This window comes from Triticum aestivum, chromosome 4D (genome assembly GCF_018294505.1).
Source record: "Triticum aestivum cultivar Chinese Spring chromosome 4D, IWGSC CS RefSeq v2.1, whole genome shotgun sequence".
Taxonomy (NCBI): Eukaryota; Viridiplantae; Streptophyta; class Magnoliopsida; order Poales; family Poaceae; genus Triticum; species Triticum aestivum.
Genome location: NC_057805.1, coordinates 366,674,536 through 366,692,087, shown reverse-complemented (window position 1 = coordinate 366,692,087; position 17,552 = coordinate 366,674,536). Strand labels below are relative to the sequence as shown.

At 44.2% G+C, this 17,552-nt stretch overlaps 3 protein-coding genes across 3 annotated transcripts; 2 read left to right on the top strand and 1 right to left on the bottom strand.

Moving 5' to 3' along the window:
* Positions 1-698: 698 nt before the first annotated feature.
* LOC123097960 (uncharacterized) lies at positions 699-13,989 on the top strand. Its single transcript, XM_044519823.1, has 25 exons — positions 699-1,115; positions 1,204-1,263; positions 1,355-1,447; positions 1,824-2,052; positions 2,534-2,640; positions 2,764-2,826; positions 3,125-3,225; positions 3,687-3,781; positions 4,012-4,032; positions 6,215-6,310; positions 6,408-6,528; positions 6,632-6,790; positions 6,879-7,063; positions 7,834-8,105; positions 8,554-8,655; positions 8,886-9,062; positions 9,151-9,339; positions 9,471-9,712; positions 9,787-9,933; positions 10,798-11,023; positions 11,221-11,340; positions 11,431-11,574; positions 12,530-12,715; positions 13,193-13,252; positions 13,345-13,989. The coding sequence occupies exons 1-25, from the start codon at positions 846-848 to the stop codon at positions 13,414-13,416; spliced, it is 3,537 nt and encodes a 1,178-aa protein (XP_044375758.1). The 5' UTR covers positions 699-845; the 3' UTR covers positions 13,417-13,989.
* A 308-nt stretch (positions 13,990-14,297) lies between these two features.
* LOC123097962 (uncharacterized) lies at positions 14,298-14,908 on the top strand. The gene has a single exon (XM_044519825.1). The coding sequence runs from the start codon at positions 14,348-14,350 to the stop codon at positions 14,711-14,713; it is 366 nt and encodes a 121-aa protein (XP_044375760.1). The 5' UTR covers positions 14,298-14,347; the 3' UTR covers positions 14,714-14,908.
* A 70-nt stretch (positions 14,909-14,978) lies between these two features.
* LOC123097961 (uncharacterized) lies at positions 14,979-16,331 on the bottom strand. The gene is made up of 4 exons (XM_044519824.1): positions 15,760-16,331; positions 15,557-15,649; positions 15,329-15,466; positions 14,979-15,244 (listed from the first exon to the last, which is right to left on the bottom strand). The coding sequence occupies exons 1-4, from the start codon at positions 15,979-15,981 to the stop codon at positions 15,200-15,202; spliced, it is 498 nt and encodes a 165-aa protein (XP_044375759.1). The 5' UTR covers positions 15,982-16,331; the 3' UTR covers positions 14,979-15,199.
* Between the last annotated feature and the right edge of the window lie 1,221 nt (positions 16,332-17,552).

Here is a 17,552-nt window from a genome sequence, read left to right as displayed (position 1 = left end):
GTGGCGTGGCTCACTGGTGGGTCCCCTCATAGTGATTATTCTTCCAGTATTCTTTTTTATGTATTTTAAAATAAATCTCCGTTAAATTTCAGGCCATTTGAAACTCCGTAGAATAGCTAAGCTATCTCTGCTGTACCTCTTTTCAGATCCAGAATTCCAGCTGCAGGCAATCTCTTTTTTATGATAAAATTTATAGTTTAAGAGAGAAAATGCATTAGAATGACACCTAAAAGTAGTTTTAAAACAATATAAATAACCGTAGGAAAACATGATGCAAAATAAACGTATCACATCTTCACTTTGCGGGTCTAATTTACATGGGACATGGCCATTGAAAATGCAATGAGGTACTTCGATTTAGATGAAAATCATTTACTCCCTCCGTTTCTAAATATTTGTCTTTTTAGAGATTCAAAATGGACTACCACATACGGATATATATAGACATATTTTAGAGTGTGGATTCACTCATTTTGCTTCGTATATAGTCATTTGTTAAAATCTCTAGAAAGACAAATATTTAGGAACGGAGGGAGTAGTTTGCATGTAATTTATCCGGCTTGTTCAAATTCGGTTTGAAATCGTCCGTACGCATCCGCAAACGAATACCGCGTCCGTCTCGAAGGTCAGCAAGACGTCGGTCGTTCCCACCACCGGCTCGGTCGGACCAGCCCAGCCAGCTAGACCAGCACACAGCACCCACCAAATCCAAATTGGCGGTTGGATCCAGCGATCCAGCAGCCACCTCTCCGCAGCACTTCACCGTTCCAATTGCTCCCCACCCTGACCGCAGTGCTCGCCGGAGATCTCACTAGCACGGCCGCGAGCCCGCCACGCCCGCGGCCATGTCTTCCGGGCATGACTCCTCCGGGACGACGCTGATGGATCTCATCACCTCGGATCCGTCGGCCGCCCCGGCCGCCGGGGCGTCGTCGCAGCAGCCGTCCTCGGGCGGCGGCGGCTCGCTTGGGAGGCCTGCCCCGCCGCCGGCGCCGGCGCCAGCGGATCGTAAGTCGAAGAGGGCGACCCTGATGCAGATCCAGAGCGACACCATCTCAGCAGCCAAGGCGTTCAACCCCGTCAAGGCCCTCCCCCAGCGCAACCGGAAGAAGAAGGCTCGTCTCCTACGCCGCTGCGTCCCTCATTTCTACGCTCTACGCACTCTGATTCCGGTCTCATGCTGAACTCTCTGTTTCTCTGCAGCCCGTCTCGTACTCGCAGCTGGCGCGGAGCATCCACGAGCTTGCGGCGACGTGCGACCAGGTTCGTTGTGCTGCTTCGGTTGAATCGAATTGCGTGTCGTGAGCTTGGATCTGTTGGCTTAAGTTGCTCTCTGCTGCACTACTTTGTACAGAAAAAATCCCAGAGGCAGCTCGTGAACAGTGTGTTCCCCAAGCTCGCGGTGTACAATTCTGTGGATCCTTCGGTGGCTCCATCTCTTCTCATGGTAAGTATGCCATCTTTTAGTGCCGTAGCTGTCTCTTTGCCTCCATATTCCTATATAGGCATCCCCTTTAGTTCGTACAAAGGGAAATGAGCCCACTCCCGGCAAGTTCAGAATATGTGTTCTAAGACTGAAATCAGCCTCCATATTTCTTCATAGACATCCATTTTAATTAGTACAAAGGGAAATGCGCCCTTCCATTCTCACAAAAGGAAAAGAAATGCGCCCTTCCCATAATTCTGCCATGATACTTAAATATGTGTCTTCAGTTGTAACTGAAACTAGATACCTATCGTAGTCTATACTAACATCAGCCTAATGTTTTTGTTTTACTTCAGCTACCTTTTCTCTTACATCAAGTTTATTTCTGTATTTACAGCTCCATCAGCAATGTGAGGACAGAAATGTTCTGCGCTATGTGTACTATTATCTTGCACGAATTTTGTCAGATAATGGCTCCCAGGGTTTAAGTGCTGCTGGTGGAATCCCCACACCAAATTGGGATGCTCTTGCGGACATTGATGTTGCTGGAGGAGTGACTCGGGCAGATGTTGTGCCCAGAATAGTTGATCAGCTTTCAGCAGAATCCACCAGCGACGATGTTGAGTGTAAGCTTCTATACTGTGATCTCAGTGTACATCAAATCATAGCATGCAAAATCTGTGCCCTGGTACAGCTTTTTCCTACTGATTACCAATATTTCATCGGTGCTGTTCCCCATTTGCACCAAAATTAGTCATGTTTATTTTTCTCAAACCCTATGACCTCACTTTTTGGAAACCGATCTCCTCATGGAGGTATTTTGCAGAGGCGTAGTTGGAATTCCATATTCTTGGTAATCATGTCCTGAATAAAAATGGCACCTTATGACCGAGCAAGTTTGTGCAACGTCTTAATTGAAAGTAGGCATACTGGCCATCTATTTTATGACCAAAGAAGCATTTCAAATATCTTCATGTTAGGATCCACAAAAAAAAGAAATATTTATGTCAACCAAATGTTTTCAGCCTTTTGCCTTCTCATTTCAAGTTGTGGCAAATGATTTTTTATTGTGCTTAATTATTAATTTAAGGATTCTGATATTTGAAGTTCATGCGCGGAGACTTGCGGCTCTGAAGGCCCTAACCTCCTCTTCTACAAGCAGTTCCGAGATGTTGGAGAAGCTTAGTGAGATTGTGTTTGGCATTTTGGAAAAGGTTCGTTATACAAGTCCCCCAACTGCCAACATTGTACTTCTTTGAGCTCCTTTTCAGTGTCCCTGGACTCTGGCTAGAAAGCTCACAAGTGTTCTCTTTATGATATATTTTGGATGCTTTCAGGTCGCAGATACTAAACAAAAACGGAAGAAAGGGATATTTACCAAGCAAGGTGGCGATAAGGAGGTACTAGTTGGATCCAAGAGTGTGCATTTAATTTATACACTGCTAAGTACTTTTTGTGTGGGTATATACACCCAACCCTTCTCAAAGAGGCGCAGGGGTATTCCCGTTATGTACCTTCCTAACCTAATGATGGGCACTAAAACTTAGTAATTACATTTATTCATTATACCTCATCTGACACTTTTTCTACCTTATATAGCTAAATAACAACAAACATGATGGCAGGACTTCAAATATTTTGAGATTCCTTATTATGAATGCGAGCTATCCTTATGTTTTTCTTGTATCAATTTGGCAGTCTATTTTACGAAGTAACTTGCAATATGCTTCTCTAAGTGCCCTGAGAAGACTTCCACTTGATCCTGGTAATCCAGCATTTCTGCACCGAGCTGTCCAAGGGTGAGTATAACCTTATTGTCTCTGGGAAGATAAATTAGTCTTATTTTCCATCTTGTATTCATTTTTGCACCTGTTTTTATTCCATGAATTCCCAAGAGGTTGGTGCTTCACATGGACACAAATAGATTTGACGATTTGTAGCATTGTTTCATGATTCTTTTCTTTGGTTGCAATAGTATCTCTTTGTGAGAAACGAAGAATGATGCATGACTCATGTAGTTAATGTTTTTATTGTTTTATTATGTTCTGTTCTATTTCTGTATTAAATTTATTATCTTTTAACATATGTGCCAAAATTAAGAGTTAATTTGCTGTCTATCTGTACAGAAAACTGTCTGCTTTTGCAATGAATTTACAGACATGATAGTACTGTCGCATATCGTCATCTGCCAATAGTAGTTAATAGGAACATGCTGCTGCATAACTGTCATTTTGTTCTCATCGGCGTGATACAACTGCAGGATTGAATTTTCTGACCCAGTTGCAGTGAGGCATGCCTTGTCAATAATCTCAGAAATTGCTGTTAGAGATCCATACTCTGTTGCAATGGCGCTTGGTTAGTTTTCGCTGCTGTTAATTGTTTGAAATTTCTATTTTTATTTGGTAAGATAAAAGCCATACATCGTTATAATTTAGAATGATATATGCTCAAAAAAGTGGGCAACAATAGAGATGTCAACATAGAAATTCCAGTTAATATTTGTACATTTAGTTAATTTCTAACTCATCTGGTTTGATGCTAGTTCTGTAGTTTCTCACTCTCATGTATGACTTGATGTTTTGCAGGCAAAAACGCACAACCTGGTGGTATGCTTCATTATCCTTGTTTTTTAGTCCAGTTTTGATTTTTGATTTGAACATAAATACGCTTGGTCTTTCAGCTTATGTAAAACTCCCTCCGTGCTTGAAAAGAACAAATATACAGTTTGTCTAAAGTCAAACAGTGCAAAAGTGACTGAGTTTATACACACAGAAAAAAAAAACTATCAACAACTGCAATAACAAATTAGTATTGTTGTTCTTGATAGTTTTTTTCTACAAACTTTGCACTGTTTGACTTAAGACAAAACTTATACGCCTTCTTTTCAAGCAGAGAGGGAGTAATTGATAACTTTATTGTGTGCCTGTACGATTCAAGAATTGCAGTTATAGTTGAATTTATCTTAGTTTGAAGAATTAAGTTTCCGCAAATACTTTTTGATTTTTTTTCCTTTTTAGGGAATATTTCTTGATACTCCTTCTGTATTCAAAGTACAGGTAGTGCTAGGAATTTTATTTTCTGGATAACTGCATACATGTTATCTCCAGTTCGTAGATCCATAAGTTACATTTACTTGATACACATCCACATGAAACTGTTATGTGGATAAGTAGTTACCTGGGGAAAAACGTTTCCTTCTTGGCAGTTGCAATAATATCACTTGTTATAGGTTTAAAATGGCAATTCAGTGATACTCGAGGATCTAGGTTGCCTTAAGTGCAATAAATTGTCTGTTTTGAGTTTTGGACTATGATAACCATTTTTTTGGGAGGTTTTTAATTCACCAACAGTATAATTGTGTACAAATAGCTTTGATTCCACCCTGAGACCGAAGGGCATTAGAGCAACTCTTAACAGAACGCCAAATTGGCAGCCTCCAAAACTGTTTTGGGAGTGCACCCCATGATTTTTTGGAGGCTGATGAGCCTACGTGCAAACTCAGATTCTCAAAAATGCAGCCTCCATAATTTGCCCACTCATTTTTGTTGCATCAACTCAAAATTTGTACTAATATTTGGCATAGATTTTTAACTGAACTTCGGTCAGATCAACCTCAAACATTTGAATAACATTGCAAACTAATAGTTCATTTATATGTGTGTGGGCGTGGGGGGGTGGGGGTGGGGGGGATTAGGCGCCTTAGCGACATTGTACATATCAGCGTTTTAGAGAAGGGGAAATCTTCATACACAACTATAGATAACTAAACTAGATGCCACGGGACTTGCCGATGCTGGATGTGGCTTTGGAGTCGCGGGAGGCGGCCTTGCCAGCGCGGAAATGGGCAGGGGGCTCAGCTTCCCATGCCGGCCAGGCACCCTCTTCAGCGTCGGGGCGGTGCCTTCCTAGATGGCGCGCTCTTTTGGCATCCACCGCAATCAATGCTGCCAAGGCTTTGTTGAATCCTGCCCAGCCCGCGTTCTCGTTGAAAACTGAGGCGGGTAGGGCGAGATAGGCGGTGTGGGGGGCGTCTCAAGCCTCCCTAGTCCCTACAGGTGAGGGCGCGACGTTGGCGGCTGTCTCGCGAGACTCCGCAAGCACGCGCTGGATGACGGGATCCTTGTTATCCAAGATCTCTATGCCGACAATCTCAACGGTGGCGTCGTGTTCCTCTTCAGCGGCGGCTTGCTCCTCCTCCTTGACAGCGGCGGCCATGGCTTCAATGGAGGTCGTCTCCTGCTGCCATCGCAGCTCCTCCTCTGTTGGAGGCCAGCGGAGCCAAACGGCGGCCATGCTCCTGAGGGGGTGGCGAGGCGGATGGCGTCGGCGGAGGAAATGGCGTGGGTGGATCTGTGGAGGGGATGGGGAGAGGCTGAGAGATGAGTGGGGGAGAGTGGAGGAGTGGCGACAGATGCGTCAGCGGGCGGCTTTTATAGCTGCGGGCAGGAGATCGTGGCGGGAAATCATGGTGGCAGCGGGTGCGGGCAGGTGGAGACGCGAACGGCTGCCATGAAACTTCCCTCCCGCCACAGCCAAATATGGATGCTAGGACCCAGTTTTTGGATTTCCCTCCATATTTTTTGGAGGCCGAGGCACGTATTGGGAATCTGCTAGTGTGTGTTTTCCCACTCATATCCTCCATATTGGCAGTTATTATGGAGTTTGGGTCCCTTTGCCGAATCTGCTAGAGTTGCTCTTACCTGCCTTTGTCTATAAATGATCGTTTCCTGTTTTGTCAACTTCAATGATGTCACTCGTTTGATTGCGTGACCTGTCAAATTGGAACAGGCGCTCTTCAGGACATCCTTCATCTGCATGATGTTCTCGCAAGAGTTTACCTTGCAAAGTTGTGCCATTCAATATCTAGGGCACGTGTATTGGATGGTAAGTGCAGTTTGCTTTTGTTTTTTTACCGAGTCCACTTTGCAATTCCAGAGTGCATGTATTGATCTGTGCCCCTGACATAATATGATTTACACAGAGAGGCCTGACATAAAATCACAGTACAGTTCTCTCCTTTATCAACTCCTTTTGGATCCAAGTGACAGGGTCTGTTTTGAGGCAATACTCTGTGTTCTGGGAAAAGTTGACAACACAGAAAGGTGGCAATGATGTTTCATCAAGTTATTCTTTGATGTGATGTGCTTTCTGTACCAAAGTTGGAGTTGCATGTTGTGTTGTTAAATCAATTATCATGTGTTGCAGCACTGAGGACAGAGCTGGCGGATGGATCCGGTTAACTAGAGAAATTCTCAAATTGCCTGAGGCCCCATCTGTAGCATCAAAAGGTCTTCTGTCAAAAGCTAGTGAAAAATCTTCTAAAGCAAGGCGTCCTCAACCCCTCATCAAACTTGTAATGAGAAGGTTTGTCGTATCTTTTTATGGATGTTCAAGTGGTTGGTTGGTCTCTCTGTTTTCCTCTATGCTTACCGTTTGGTTCTTATTCTATCAGGCTGGAGAGCTCTTTCCGTAGCTTTTCTCGCCCTGTTCTTCATGCCGCTGCAAGAGTAGTCCAGGAAATGGGTAAAAGCAGAGCAGCTGCTTACTCTTTGGGTGCTTATGATGAGGGAGCCAATCTTCAAGCTTATTCAGATAATGTCGAATCTCTTGATTCTGATGAGAACTCACAACCTGAAGGTACTACGATTCTATCATAGAGTCGAGTCATTCAGTTACATATGAACACATGGAAAACCACATGCACTTTACGTTGGTTAGAAGTAATGTTGAGTCGGAGTCATGCATGTTGGTTCTGTCAATTCGTTCCGGGCCAAGTTTACTGGACAACTAGGAAACTAGAGATGATACCCCGCGCGTTGCTGCGGGAATTGGTTGCAATTATTTCAGTGAAATTGGGTGTATGAAACATTAGTATTAGACTAACAATATGTGAATTGAAACTAAAATACATATACCTTATTGTATTTGATTATTTTATAGGTGTAGAATATTTCTTGATATGAGTAGCATGCATAGTGCTTGGTCGTCATATGAGAATTTTCTCTTGCATGATGAAGTGGCATAGGTGCATGTTTAGAGAATTGAAGTTAGTGGGTATTGAATATGAGTAGCATGCATCGTGCGTGTTAATATAGGTGTTCTCCCATGTATGGAGACATGATGAGGTGGCATAGTTGCATGTTGAGAGAATTGGAGTTAGTGGGGATCAACTTTTTTGGTATATAGGATTGGTAAATATCATGTCTAAACATCTCTTTTAAAATCAAACCTGGCAATAATTCTTGTATAAGCATGATTCCGAATGTATTCGGGCATGCTTACAGAGGTTCATTAGTGAGTTACCTTAGGCCCCTCCCTTGTTTTGTTTGGCATAAAATTATGTGTCCTATGTTTTATGTTATTTCATTTTGCAATAAATCATGTAACTGTTCTGGTGCATGTTGTAGCCACCCGGAAAGCTAAGCCACTGTCGAATGGACATGGTGGAATGGACACAGTAGCAGGGTTATTGGCATCACTAATGGAAGTAGTGCGGACAACTGTAGCATGCGAGTGCGTATATGTTCGAGCAATGGTCATCAAAGCTTTGATATGGATGCAAAATCCACATGAGTCCCTCGATGAACTAAAATCTATAATTGCGTGTGAGCTGTCTGACCCAGCCTGGCCTTCTTCTCTACTGAATGATGTCCTGCTAACCCTACATGCTAGGTTCAAGGTATTGTATCCCTTTCGCTGTTAAATATTATGCAGGTTGCCTTGTTTTTCTTTTTATAAAGGTGCTCTTTCGTCCACATTTGATGGCTTTTTATCAGCCATGTGCCTGAAATCATTTTGAAACTGGAAGCAACCTTAACTTTCTGTAGTCACTTCGAGTTTCTTACGTTTCAATTATTTTAGAATAACACTGTTTCGAAAAATAATATATTATGACACCTTTTTTATCTTGGTATTTCTCTGCCTTCTTTTATACAGGATTATTGTTGCAATTAAATATGGTCTAAACTATTTTTATTTTTTGTTTTGCCCCCTTGTTTATGTGTTTTATGGTTATAGTTAAGAGTATATGCATTTTGCAGCTATTATTTTAATTACTTGTAATATGTTCTCATTTTTATGGATTTTTGTTGAGTGATCTATTATTCTGGTTTGTTCTTACATGATAGGCAACCCCTGATATGGCTGTGACTCTGCTTGAGATTGCTAGAATTTTTGCTACTAAAGTTCCTGGAAAGATTGATGCTGACGTTCTACAACTGTTATGGAAGGTAGGCATTTTTTCATAAAATATTTACTAATGTTTTTCTGAACCGCCAAGGTTTACTTGATGAAAGGGGCCCCAACCATCTGAAGTCATTTGCAAAGCTGCAACGTATTGTATCATATAATCCCTGGTTTCTACAGCATTTTGGTGCTATGTTATGCAATAGTTTTCATGACATTTTTGTATAATGGGGCTAATAACTTGAGTACAAAATAACAATTCTTGTCTTCCCAGACATGCCTTGTGGGAGCAGGACCAGATGGGAAACATACAGCATTGGAAGCTGTGACAATTGTCCTTGATCTGCCACCACCTCAGCCTGGTTCAATGTCTGTCCTCACGTCTGTTGATATGATATCCGCCTCTGATCCAAAATCTGCAATGGCACTGCAAAGATTAGTCCAAGCTGCTGTAAGAGCAAAACTTTGACTTGGTTAGTTTATTCATTGAGCATGGAATCAAAATATGTTTATGTTTTGGCCCTTCAAATGATCAACAGGTTTGGTTTCTGGGAGAAAATGCAAACTATGCTGCATCTGAGTATGCATGGGAATCTGCGACGCCGCCTGGTACTGCTCTAATGATGCTTGATGCTGATAAAATGGTTGCTGCAGCTAGCTCCCGTAACCCTACACTTGCTAGCGCTCTGACGCGGCTCCAAAGGTGTGCATTTAGTGGCAGCTGGGAGGTATGTGCCTGATTTTTTTTTTAGTTTCCTTCCCTTTAACTTGGCAATTTGATCGAGTGAGACTGAGATGGTACTGCATCTCCTTATACACGCCTTCGCATTTTCCCTAGCTTATGGTTTACATTTTGTAGATCCGTATAGCTGCTGTCCAGGCCCTAACTACCATTGCAATAAGGTCTGGTGAACCTTATAGACTACAGATATATGAGTTTCTTCATGCTTTGAGTCTGGGGGGTGTGCAGTCAAACTTTTCGGAATTGCAGCTAAGTAATGGGGAAAACCAAGGTGCTAGTGGTACTGGTCTTGGGTCTTTGATCAGCCCAATGCTCAAGGTCTTGGATGAGATGTATAAAGCTCAAGACGACCTTGCTAGGTATGTTGTCCATAAAATTCCTCTTGCCTGCTCTGGAATTGTCCTTGAAATGGCTGCTCTATGGATTTTTGTAGGGACATCCGTCAGCATGATAATAGCAAACAAGAATGGAGTGATGATGAACTCAAGAAACTTTATGAAACCCATGAGAGGCTTCTTGATTTCGTTTGTTTATTCTGTTTCGTTCCAAGGATTAAGTACTTGCCTTTAGGCCCTACCAGGTATGTATTTGTAATATTTGGGGTTTTAATTTCCTACTAGTGCAGTCAAGTTGCTCTTGCTCCTGATTTGAAGTGCTACTTCATTGTGGAAGTCATCTATGAAGTTAGAGCTGTACAATTCATCACTAAGGATTGTAAACTTTACCATCCGCTAAATCTTTAGTGTTGTTTGGCGCCATACAATAGAATTTTTTTTTTGGGGGGGGTGGTGTTATCTTGGACAAGCTGGATCATTTGCTCCATATGATGCAATTAAGTGTACTGTTGGACCACCACGTGCTGGTTATTGTCCATACTTTATATGGGCCTCACTGCTGTACCATACGGTTTTCTTCTTCTTAATCCAAAGTGACAGTCTTAGCAATCCTCCTTTATTTGTAACTTCTTTTCTCAATCATTTATGTCATCCGGGAGACAGTGGGAGGTCTCACATGTTATGATGTTTTTGTAGTGATCATAGCCCTACGACAAAAATGTTTGATGTTAGTTAGCCATCAGCTTTAATTTAAAGCTTTCTGATCCACATAATTTTCTTTACGTACTGCTAGTTTGCAATTTAAACTCTGTATGCGAAGGCCTATATTCTCAAATGTCTTTCACCCTGGAAAATACAATATTTGGAATTAAGTTCTGAATTGCTGTTGAATAAGCTGCAATTTTTCATTTGTAATTGCTTAGGGTGTAGGTTAAGTGCTATTTATTGCTGGCTTGTGCAGTTCATGAAATCTGCTTGACTATCGTATTTGTATCATAAGGAAGAGAAATGTTGTAGCATTCCATAAGAGAAAGTTGAGTGTAAATGGCCTGCCTGTTTCCCCTTGTTTTTGGCTGGGATGCATGTATGATGTTGAATCTTATGTACAGTGCCAAGCTAATTGAGATCTACCGCAATCGGCATAACATTAGTGCATCGGTCGGTCTAAGTGACCCTGCTGTTGCTACTGGAATATCTGACCTGATGTATGAGTCGAAAGAAGTACATAAAGAGACCAGTACTATGCAATCCGGAATTGACCCTGATCTAGCTATGGCCTGGGCAGCAGGTTTGGAAGATGATGCCTGGGCAAACGATGCCCCAGGTGTGGACAAAGTAAGCATCTTTTGTGTTGATTCATAAAGGTTCCTGATACCTATCAGTTCAGCTAAGAAGGCTTGCTGTTAACTGTGGCAGATAGCCTGGTTGCTTAATCATTTCCGTACCAGCTCCCCTTTTCTTCATTGCTTGTGCTCAATTAGAGAATGTTGCTTTTGATACACTTGCTTCCTTCTTCTTTGATCATATAATAGGTCAAGGATTTCCTTTCTGGTGCTGGAACTGATGCTCCTGATGTGGATGACGAGGAATACATGAATTCTAGGCCATCAGTCGGTTATGATGATATGTGGGCCAAGACAATTCTTGAAGAGGTGGATGCAAGTTTTATGACAAACCACTCTACTCCGTATACTTATTTAAAAATTAAAGATAAGTAATTCGTTTTGTTTTATATGTTGCAGGAAGATGATGGGAGGTCTTCTGGTGGGTCCTCTCCTGACTCAACTGGTTCTGTGGAGACGTCCATATCATCCCATTTCGGTGGCATGAACTACCCGTCTTTGTTTAGTTCAAAACCACCAAGTTATGGGGCTTCACAACAAACGGTATTTTGCTTCATCCATTATATTATTGTTTCTGTTACTGCATCTTACAATGCAGATATCATATTTGTAATGTTTAAATGTTTGTCTTAGGGAAGAGCACTATGCACTTAACTATGAAAATCATTTCTTAAATCCTATGGCTCAAATGTGTATGCTGATATGGACGTTGCATACTATATGCGCTGCACCAGCTAGAGCTGGAGACTAAAAGTGTGGTTCACCAGGGCTTGTGTTTTTTCCTACCCTGGTGGTCTCTTTAATTTATTTTTTTGAATCAAGGACATAGGCACAACATCTATGTTCTGTGACATAAGCTGTTAATCTGAATCCAAAATACTCCTTGAGAAACAAAAGAGAGAATTTGCACCGCAAATAGTAGCTAATCCAGATTGGGCTGTAAATTATATCAACACTCAATTTGTCTTTTTGTTTCTTGAGCTGTGTTTTGAATTTAGACTTAAAATTTTGTAACTTGATTTTTTTAGAGGTGCTAGGGTGGTTGGATGCACCTGGGTGCACCAGAAGACCTGGTGCACCAGATACACTCTCAGTTTGAAACACTTTGCAGAAAACACAGGCGCCAGAGGAATACAAGAAGTCACCCAGTTTGTGCCTCGCTCATATTGCCTGTGTTCCCTTCACTGTTAGGATGCTACTGGGGTCTCACCACTGGTTGGGTGGCTCCTGTGTTCATCCTTGGAAGCATCATATAATTTATGATCAGCTTCAACTAATACTGGAGCAGACGAGTTACAGTAAAATCACTTCATATTTAATTATAATCGAACTTTCAGTATTTGGATATTATAAAAGCTATATTTTTCCAGTTTCTGCAAGCATGTCCTCAAGTATTGTATTGGTGTAGTATCTTTTGTTTGCTGCTTCTACCCTGTGATTTCAGATGCCATTTGTTTAAAGAAGACTATTCCTTATATCCATTTGCATTTTGTGTCAGATACGTGAAGAACCACCATCATATTCAACATCTGTCCTACAGAAGCGTGAGTCGTTTGACAACCCCCTCGCGGGGCGTGGGGGTCGAAGTTCTGGATCTGGATCCCACGAGGATGTTGAGAAGAGTTCCGGGAACCCTCAATCTGGGAAAGCATTGTATGACTTCACAGCAGGCGGTGATGATGAGGTATGGAGGCTGTAATTCATGGCTACGTCTTATAACTTTCTGAAGTCCAATGCTTTTCTTTCTCCTGAGTTTGTGGGGTATTGCTTATTGGAAAACACGTTTTCTTTTCCAGAGAGATAATTATTAGTTTCCTAAATTAAATTTAGTTGGTGTGTTCATCTGACGCTGTTATTGTGCTTTTTTAACTGGTTGAAAGTATTGTCCGCATATTCTTTAGCATGCCGGTTAATTTAAAAAAAAAACTTATGCACCAAAACTGAATGGATGCGAATGTCAAAATAATCAAGCTGTCTCTTCTTTCTTGTCTTGGGGTGCAAAGAAGATAACACATACTCCCTCCGTTCCAAATTAGTTGACTCAGATTTGTCTAGATACGGATATATGTAGACATGTTTTAGTGTTAGATACATCCGTATCTAGATAAATTCAAGTCAACTAATTTGGAACGGAGGTACTAATTTATGCAACTGTTTTCAGCTGAGTTTAAACTCTGGAGAAGATGTGGATATTGAATATGAGGTTGATGGTTGGTACTATGTAAGTTATTATGACCTCACCATTTATTTAAACTTGTTCCCTGGCTGTGGATGATAACAATTTCAAATGTGCAACCGTTGCTATTTGCTCAGGTGAAGAAAAAGAGACCAGGAAGGGATGGGAAAATGGCAGGTCTGGTCCCTGTTTTGTATGTGAGCTCGTGATAGCCATGAACCTTGTGACATACTACTCTGAAGAGCTGGGTGGAGCAAATGGGCCTGAGAATGAAACGCGGGTTAGTTTTGATGCTATCCTGTGGACGCAAGGACATACCCAACCCTCAGTGTGCGGTGATATTGTTGCTGGTCTTTGTGTGCTGATTTTGTTTGCTATACATACGGCTAGGCCATTCAATTTATTGTTTACATGGGTGGATAGGAATTTGGGACACTCCATTCCATCTTGCCTGCGCCGTTCTGCTCCACTGGTTATGCTTGGAAGGTTTCCGTTACTCCCGGTGTCCAGTTCTTGCATCGGCTGTGCAATACATCCCATTGTAATTGTATAACTATTTAGCTGTGAAGAGGCTGTTGTAAACTGTAGGCTCAATTTTTTTTTACCCCACGATTCTTTTGGTATTGTGTATGGTATGGTTTGAACTGTGTGAATCAGTAGCAAGTAGTAGTGCTGTATTTTTTTTATGGTTTGTGTAAATTTTTGTTTTCCGGTGTATCTAGGATACATGAAAATATACCATAGTGAAACAACAGGCACCCGTTCTTTGCATTTTTTCTGAACACGCATTCCATGTGTTCTGCTAAGTTATTTGTTGGCAATAGTTTGGCTCATACGTGAGTGCTCACGTCTGCAGCAATGCTGAGGTACCAGCGCGCAGGAGATCGCCATGTTTGATTAATCCACTCATCCATATCCCTCTTGGAGCGTATCGCCCCGTCGCGTTCACGCCGTCTAAACTGTGTTGTGCGTCAGACCGGCAAATGCATCAGATTCACCGGACCGTCATTAGAATCACGACTTGTTCAATAAAAATAGGCAGCGCAAGTCAGTTGGTCGCCAGCCAGCCAGCCTCCTTATCATCTTGAACCCCGCAGAGAAAGTAGTAACCGCAGCCCGCCCAAGCAAATAGTAGAGGCGATGGGAGGAGGAGGGGCGAGGGGGAAGGAGTTCGGGAGCATGGAGGAGTTCTGGGGGTTCTACCTGGGCCAGCACTCGAAGCCGGCCACGCGGCGCTGGCACTTCGCCGGCACGCTCGCCTCGCTGGTCTGCGCGCTGCTGGCGGCCGCCACCGGCCGCGCCGCGCTCCTGGTGGCCTGCCCCGTGCTCGGCTACGGCATGGCCTGGTACAGCCACTTCTTCGTGGAGGGCAACCGGCCGGCCACGTTCGGCCACCCCGTCTGGTCCTTGCTCTGCGACTACCGCATGTTCGCCCTCATCCTCACCGGCCGCATCGACGCCGAGCTCGCCCGCCTCCGCATCCACCCACGCCTCGCCTCCGACTGACCGATCAGCCCGTCTCTTCGCCGTCCGTTCCGTGCCAACATCAATCAATCAATCAGTAAAAATTCCGCAGGTGTGGATTCCTCGGGGAAAAAACACTTGCAGGAGTATTTACCTACTACTGAGCTTCCTGGTGTATGTGTACTTGCTGCATATCTCTCTACGCACAGAAAAATAATACCATGTGTCTTCGCCTCTCGTGAATTGTGATTGCTCTAAGGCTAATCCTATCCTATGGTTTCTCTTCTGCTTGGTATGGGGGCAGTTCTAACACAAACTGAACATACTTCTGATTTATTTCCTGTACCTCATTCAGTTCCACAACACAGGTTCCCAAAATGACCCACGAGTTTGACAAGTAGATAGAACCTCACAAGAATCCCAATAACAAATACACGAATACGCGCCCTTAATTTTTTAATAGCCGATTAAACCGGAAGTCACACGCATCTGATGTAGTATGATGTTGGCTGTAGACCATTGCCCGGCTCAGCTGTCGCTTCTGTTGGGCTTGTCTGACTCCTCCTGATACACCTGAAACAAGCACAAAGCGTGTCAATCGTCGATGAGAACTGCAGAAATAGAAGAGGGGGAGAGGGGCAGTATCTGTCCTCCTACCGTGTCCGCTGACGGGATCCACTCGTTTGTGGCGGGGTTTCCCTTGGAGGAAGCATGGCGCTCCGTCGCATCCGGGTCTTCGGAGAGCTCGAACGAGGCGCCGGCCGGCCTGTCCACCTTGATGAAGCCCGTGCCAGTCTGCACCACGTCCATCGACCACGATTCAGTTCAGCGGCTCATATAATTCAGAGAAAAAATCAGTACAATGCAGGGGAAGAAGGAAGTGACCGTGTGATGCTGCTTGCCGACGCAGCCGAGGTCCTTGTAGTACTCCGTCTCCACGAACTCCTCGCCCGCCTTCCCGCCCTCGCACACCAGTTTCTGCGACAAGAAACCACACGCACAGCGGCATCAGCGGCTCCGCTCCGGCTTGTAGATTCTATGTATCTACGAGAGGTTTTGATGAACAGGAGGAGATGGTGCGACCGCACCTCGGAGTGGGCTTCCAGGTCCTGGAACTTGTCGAGCTCGGGGTGGGAGCCGTCGGCGCCGGGGCCGGCGAGCGCGTCGGTGTACACGGCGGAGTGGTCGCTGCGGGAGGGCTTGGAGTGGCGCTTGGGCGCCGCGCCGTCGTAGTACCCCCGCACCTCGTCCACCCTCACCGCCTCGTCCACGGGGGACAGGTGCGCGTCGCTCCTGCTCGGCCTCGACATGTCGGTCGGTCGACCGCTCCGCACAAGCTCGCCGGCCGATGCTACTGCTGCCGGAGCGTACCTCGGTGTTGTGTATTGTTATGCGGCGGCCGCGCTCGTTAGCGGTGGTGTTAATTGCGCGGGCGGTGCCGGTGGTGGTGGAGGAGGCTGAAAGCGCCGTGCTATTATGCCGCGCGCGACGGTGGCCTGCCCTGGCAGCGAGATGCTTGTGAGGAGAAAATATCCGCGGGGAGCTGGGTGGATAGAGAGGTACGTCGCTGGGTTAGTGAGAAGATGGACGGACCACGGACGAGAGGCCAGGAATGCGCAGCCGCTCGGCCGTCACGTCGGAGACGGCGAGACCGGGGCCCTGGCCGTGGCCGTGGTTTATCCGCAGGCGTTCAGACACGGCGTTCTGCTCAAATGCGTGGGGTTTATTTTATTTTTATTAGAAAAGGAGGATTACCCAGCCTCTGCATGAGTAAAATGCACAAAACCACCACGTTAGCGTCGCAGCTCTCGTAAAACCATTACTTTACAAAATGTGACACTTTGCACCGCGACATACTTTTGACAGTGGCAAAAACACTGATTCGTTTTCTAAGAGCGTTTCGACGTGGCCGATCACTCACGGGTCGACAACGGTGACGGCGAGGCACTAACGGCCGTTAATGGCCGTGTCCGAAGCGATTGGGCCGGCCCTCACTCCCATCCCTAGTTGTCTATCTCTCTCCTCTCTCGCGCGAGCAGGGCGGCGGTGGCGGTGGCTCCGGATCCATCGGCGAGGGAGTGGTTATTGAAAGTATGCCCTAGAGACAATAATATTGTATTATTATATTTCCCTTATTTATAATTAAGAGTTTATATTTTATGCTATAACTGCTATGATCCTGTAATATGCAATTTAGTGGAAAACTTATATGCACGTGTGAAATGATAAACGGTAAACAATAGGTTCTTGGTCTCACCTCTAAGACCGGCTCAAGTGTTGATGGTGATCACGTTTTCCGGATCTTAGGATATCGTTAAGTGTAACGATAGTCCTAAAACAACATTGAGGGTATGATGTTAGAAGAACGATCATATTGAATCGACCCAATACTTGTCTATTATACTATGTGATCATATCGTCTAAAATCATCTGTTATAACACGAAGTGCTAGCATGTATTTTTGTTCCTCAGATCATGAGAGTGTCTTGGTCACTTCATACCGGACGGTGGGCTTTGGGATTGCTCAAACATCATCTGTAACAAGGTGATCATAACGACAACTTCGAGGCTCACCGAAAAGTTTGACAAGTTACTAGACAACTCAAGATTGGGATTTGCTCCTCCGACGATGGAGAGATATTCTTATGGCCCTCTCCGTGTGACGGCATCCATCATCGTCTGGCAAGACACATGTGACTACGTCACGGGAATGCCGAAGCACATCAACGAGAAAGAAGAACAAAACCAGTAGCGGGAACAAAGGTATAGTGAGCATGGTGATGACTCAAGAGGATACCGATGCACACCGAGTTTTGTAAAGTATCGCAAAGCAAAGGGAACATCACATGATAACCAAAGGTTCACTCGAATATCATTCGTG